Below are 5,734 nucleotides of genomic sequence, written 5' to 3' on the forward strand. Positions count from 1 at the left end.
TCATGGGGAGATATTCTCGATGTGCTATTGTAATGATATGTTGGGAGCGTTTGTTGGAAGCAGATCTGAAGTGCTCCCAGATTCATTGCTCGTCGTCCCGTCGAAGCGTTTTCGTTGAGGTATGTAATTCCTTAACCTCGAAGTTGTCAACGCCTCAACGCCAACGTACATGACTCATGACTCATTGAGTTGAACCAGAACCAGACCGGCAATTCACTCGGGCCCCGCGTGGGAAGCCGGCTTAATTCAATTCAGTTAACACACTAGAGCCGTCTGATTTCCTGGAGATTGCGTCTCTTGATTCCCCTCGCTATATATTAGAGTTGTTGCAACTGATTCTTCCGCAAAACTTCGTTAGCTTCTGTGTTCTAGACTCTCCCAAATTCTCCTCTCCAAAACAGAAAACAAAAACTCTTCCATCTCTGATCCTCTCTGAATAGTTGTGTTTCTGTTTCACCTAGGGTTTTTATAACGATTTCTTGTGCTTGTTAAAACAGTGGGAAAAATGGCGGAAGGAGATGGCAGGCAGCAAGAAATGGTAAGTGAAATCTCTTTTGAGTTTTGATTCATAGGTAAATAATCCATGAGTTTTGGCGATAGTGGAGGAATTAGGGTTTCGTTTCTTCCATTTTAGACCGTCTGTTTCTCTGGAGTTTGATGATGAGGAACGTAAGATGTATACTATTGAATTTCTCTTGTTTTACTTTCCTCCGCGCAATCTATTCTCCACTCCCGTTGAAATCTTTCCAAAAGTGGTGAACGATTTTAAGTCTACTTTGTGATGATCAAAATAAATTCGTTTTGATGTCTAATAATTATCTTGCTGTTCTTTTTTCCGACCGTATTGAGCAAATTTTAGCATATTTACTCTTTAGTTGAGATCCACCGGGAGATCGTTATTTTATCGATGGATATGTTTCGATTTCCCTTGGGTTTTTGAAAATTTTTGAGGTTATTGTTGATGAAAGATGCTTCGTCTTCCTGTTTGAAGGCCAAAGATAAGGAACATAGACTCAGGTATCTGGATTTCGTCCAAGCCGCGGCCCTGCAAGCGGTCATCTGTTTCTCGAGCCTCTACAACTACGCGAAGGAGAACTCCGGCCCCCTGAGGCCAGGCGTGCAGAGCGTCGAGAACACCGTTAAGACCGTGATAGGACCTGTGTACGAGAAATTTCATGACATCCCGTTTGAACTTCTCAAGTTCGTCGACCGCAAGGTGAGACTCTCAGTTTCTTCCTTCAGTTAATTAATCAATTTAATTCCAATCCAACCCTCGTCGGAAAACGGAAAACGAATCTCCGCTTCGAGATTGGAACTGTGGTTGGAATCTCCTTTTACATCGTCCGGTTGCACGAACCTGGTGCTAGAAATGATCAAAATGCCCTTTGGCAATTAGGAGTATCTTTGGTTTCATCTTTTGCGGGCAGACTGACAGAAGATTCATTTCGCTTTCGCATTCACGTGGTTGCAGGTGTACGATTCTGTCAGCGAGCTCGAACGCCACTTGCCATCGGTGGTGAAGCAGGCATCGTGCCATGCCTTCTCGGCGGCTCAGAAGGCTCCCGACGTGGCTCGTGCCGTGGCTTCCGAAGTCCAGCGCGCCGGCGTGGTGGAGACCGCCACCGGAATAGCGAAATCCGTGTACACCAAGTGCGAGCCCGTCGCTAAGGATCTATACGCGAAATACGAGCCAGTGGCCGAGTGGTACGCCGTATCGGCATGGCGGTCGCTCAACCGGCTTCCGCTCTTCCCCCAGGTGGCTCAGATTATGGTCCCTACGGCAGGTTACTGGTCAGAGAAGTACAATCAGGTCGTATGTTATACTGCGGACAGAGGGTGCACCGTGTTCTCTTATCTGCCGTTGGTTCCTGTCGAGAGAATCGCGAAAGTCTTCAGCGAAGATGCGAATCAGCCTGGCCCCACTTGCTCTGTCGATGCACAGTGATGGATGGCCCTTTGATTTGTGAGTGCATATGTGACGTTTGTGTAAAAGGAAAAAAAAGGTTAGAAAAATAACTGATGTAGGGTTTGGTTAATTGGTTGTGGTTTGGACTTTGGTGTAACGCCGAGTAACGTCTGTGTACCCTTTTTCAGTGCTAGTAGCCATCTCTTTTGTTTCGTGTAGTTAGAGGTCTAGAACCTTTGTGGTTCATGTAGTTACTCATCCAATAAGATTAAAAAAAAATGTCTTTCTCGGTCTTCAATCAGAGACAATGGATGGAAAGCCCTGAGCCCCGACAGACAATATTACAGCGCACTTAATATAAATTCATATAAATTGATATGTACGCATTCCTACGGTTCAGTTTGGAAAGAGTACATGTACGGCGCAAATATATTCAAATACAAAATACAAGGTTTTACACTATACGATGGCACACCCAGATACCACAATGGTATCTATTAAGATGCCCTTATAAGAATTATATGGGCGTAAGGATGTTATTTCAACATCACAAAAATGGGTTGATCTTTCCTTCATTGACAAATGTTGATGACTAAACTCATCTATGTTTTGCTGAACTGATGGTCGGACGGTTTGCATAATAGGACAAATATTTTATATGAGTAATGAGATTTGAGAAAGGAATGAAGAGATGTTATTGGTTGAGAAAGAAAAAAAAAAGAAAGAAGAAAAGAAAGAAAGAAAGGAGAAAGAAAAAAAAGAAAAGAGAAAGGAAAGGAAGGAGGGAAGGAGGGAAGGATGGAAGAAGAAGGAAGAAGATGGTGGTTCGACGCTCATCGGCGACAATAATGGTGACGGCGAGACGACGGCAATAGACAGATCTAAGTTCTCAGATCTTCTTCTTCTTCTTCTTCTTTAGATCTGAGACACGAACTCAGATTTGAATTCGTGTGTTTCTCTCTTGCAACTTTGTACTGTGAACCGTTGTTCGGGTTAAATGAGTCGGCAGTTCGACCGTCTTGGTCAGCGGTTTTTTGACAAAGTCAACGTTTTTTGACCCAGGAGCAAGTTAGGGATGAAACAGAACTGATTGTTTAGACGGTTTTCAGGGCCAAACGGCCCAACTGTCCGGTTCAACGACGGTTCAAAAACATTGCAAAGAACAAAGAAACTTATGTAGAATTTATACGAACATGTAAAAGAAAGGGCAAAATAGTCTAACAAATTGATGAAAAAAAATATCCTAGGGATTTATAAATGTTTAACAACAACATAATAGTCTTTTTGAAGTTAAATGACAAAAAGCTAATAAAGCGCGTAGAGTGTTGGAATCTAAAAGTTTAAAGGATTAAGTGTCACTACCCCAAAATATAGGGTGGTAATTTATAATTTACCTTAAAAAATTATCACCTATGGATTTAGGAGTCGTGAAACCTAAAGAGGATGTTTTCTATTCTTTTCTGTATTTTGATGTCTTGATGTAAGTGTGGCTTCGTCTCTTTGGCTAAGCAATAAATATGTCAAAGGAGAAGCATATGGAGGTGTTCTACCATGTAAATTGTTTTCTATTTATCTTGTTTGCATTGTTTTAAAAGGTAAGCCTCAAGCCTCAAGCCTCAGAAATGGGATTCAGTCAGTGTAAAGTCCATTCAAACAACCATCATACTCTTGCATTGGGAATATCTCCCAATGAAATAAAACATAGAATTACGGAGATGTTCTCGATGCAAGGCTGTAAAGACTGTTCGAACGGGCCTTACACTGACTAAAGCCGATCCCCAAGCCTCAAGGCGTGAGGCATAGCCTAAGGGGTTAAAAAGGCATAAGCTACAAGTATTAATGATTAATTTGTGACTTAATGCAAAAAAAAAACATGTGTTTTTATAATTTAAAAATATAAAAAATACACTTCAATAATTATGGGCCAAATAAAAAAAAGTATAAATGAAAAACCAATAAGGCAAATCAAATTCTATTAGTTTTTCTTAGTGTTTTAAGAAAGTTCAATGCAAAACGGACTAATCAATTTCATAGTTTCTTTTGAATAAATCAAGTAAGATTTTTCTTATTATTCTAAATATAATATCCAAGTTTATTAATTTTCTCACTTCTTCTCCTAATGGATCTTTTCTCTTTTTAATAATAATAACTAGCGAGGGGCCCCTGCTATGGGGCAAACCATGATGATAAATTTGAAAGAAAAAATTGGAAATAAAAAAACTAATAGAGAAATTGCAAGTCTGTAAATGTATTGGATCATTGAGCAAGCACCACTTTCGAGAAAACAGATGATACCATGTGATGTAACCGTTTTTGGTCACGTACCATTTTTTGTGATGTAAAAATTTTTTTGGCTAAGTACCTCGTGTTTGACCTGGTGGTGACGTGCCTTGGTGATGAGCTACTTGGTGGCGAACTCCCTAGGGGAGAACTACTTGGTGACGAACTGCCTGGTGATGCTCCCTGGTGGCGAATTGCCTAGGGGCGAACTGCCTGGTGGCGAACTGCCCGGTGGCGAACTGCCTGGTAGTGCTCCCTGGTGGCGAACTGCCTGATGGCGAACTGCTTGGTGGCGAACTGCCTGATGGCGAATTGCCTGGTGACGAACTGCCTGATGGCGAACTGCCTGGTGGCGAACTGCCTGGCAGTGCTCCCTGGTGGCGAACTGCCTAGTAGTGCTGCCTGGTGGCGAACTGCCCGGCAGTGCTCCCTGGTGGCGAACTGCCTGATGGCGAACTACCTGGTGGCGAACTGCCTGATGGCGAACTGCCTGGTGACGAACTGCCTGATGGCGAACTCGTCACTTGACTTGCTCCTAGGCGGTCTGCAACTCAGAGGATGGTGGAGCTCCCTGGTGCAGCGCAACCCGACTACCCTCCGCGTGAAGTGATTCTCTCTCCTTTGTAGACAGCGGGAGCTGAGGGACCTGCGGGAACTGAATCAGAGGACCTGGGGGTATTTCCCCGGCGGGGACTCTCCGATGCCTAAGTTAGCATTCTGATTACAGAGGGCTTGGAGAGAAATGAGAGAGCTAGAGAGCGGGGGTTACCATACCTTTTTTCCCCCTCTGGCTTTGGGGGTCGGAGTCCTTATATAGTGGTGCCCTCGCGGGTTAGGTGGGTGAAAAAGCCTTCAAATGGTAAGACGTCATATCCCGTCAGAACCGGGGTACGGTGATGAACTCCTCGAGGTTGTCAGGCTGGCGCTTGTGCCAGGCGGCCAGGTCGGCGCCTAGGCCAGGTTGTCAGGTCGGCGGGTCGGTGTTCAAGCCAGGTTGCCAGGCCGGCGCCTGTGTCTATCGGCGGGTCGGTGTCCGGGCCAGGTTGCCAGGTCGGCGCCGGTGTCAGTTGGCGGGTCGGTGTCCGGGCCAGGTTGCCAGGTCGGCGCCTGTGGCAGGCTGATCCGGCCAGGTCGCGCTAGGCCGCGTGTAGTTCGCGCCAGGCCAGCCAGACCGGTGCCCGGGGGGGAGACCAACTTGGTAAGTTGTTGCCTGGGTGCTTGCCTAGTTGTCACGAGGTGCCACGTGTCGCAATTTCACTGGAGGGCCAAATCTGCCCTCATCAATTGCCCCCCACTCCCGAGCTGAGAGTAACTCAACGAAGGGAGTAGATTTCTTTTGGCCCGTAAGTCGACGAGCTAGTAAGTTTTGATCCAATTCGTTAGGCTTTGGGAGTTGCCTGTATGTGGCGAGCTGCCAGTAAGACGAGGGGGTCCCCGCCAGTTCAGTAGTGTAGCCCTTAGGCTCTGGGGCAACTTATAGTTCACTTTTGTTGATTTTGTTCCTGCTAAGAAAGCGATTGGATATTTAGCAATAGTGTGGCCCGCAGG

General features: G+C 45.3%; 1 protein-coding gene across 1 annotated transcript; it reads left to right on the top strand.

The window, feature by feature from the left end:
• Nucleotides 1-271: 271 nt before the first annotated feature.
• Nucleotides 272-2,204, top strand: LOC104598973 (stress-related protein-like). Its single transcript, XM_010261304.3, has 3 exons — nt 272-538; nt 992-1,216; nt 1,472-2,204. The coding sequence occupies exons 1-3, from the start codon at nt 506-508 to the stop codon at nt 1,943-1,945; spliced, it is 732 nt and encodes a 243-aa protein (XP_010259606.1). The 5' UTR covers nt 272-505; the 3' UTR covers nt 1,946-2,204.
• The last annotated feature ends 3,530 nt before the right edge of the window (nt 2,205-5,734 follow it).

The sequence above is a fragment of the Nelumbo nucifera genome, chromosome 3, assembly GCF_055504915.1.
Source record: "Nelumbo nucifera cultivar China Antique chromosome 3, China Antique-T2T, whole genome shotgun sequence".
Lineage (NCBI taxonomy): Eukaryota > Viridiplantae > Streptophyta > Magnoliopsida > Proteales > Nelumbonaceae > Nelumbo > Nelumbo nucifera.

Coding starts and splice junctions, on each gene's coding strand:
- LOC104598973 (XM_010261304.3), top strand. CDS start 506: ATGGCGGAAGGAGATGGCAGGCAGCAAGAAATG. Junction 539..991: donor ATGGCAGGCAGCAAGAAATG/GTAAGTGAAATC, acceptor TCCTGTTTGAAG/GCCAAAGATAAGGAACATAG. Junction 1,217..1,471: donor TCAAGTTCGTCGACCGCAAG/GTGAGACTCTCA, acceptor ACGTGGTTGCAG/GTGTACGATTCTGTCAGCGA.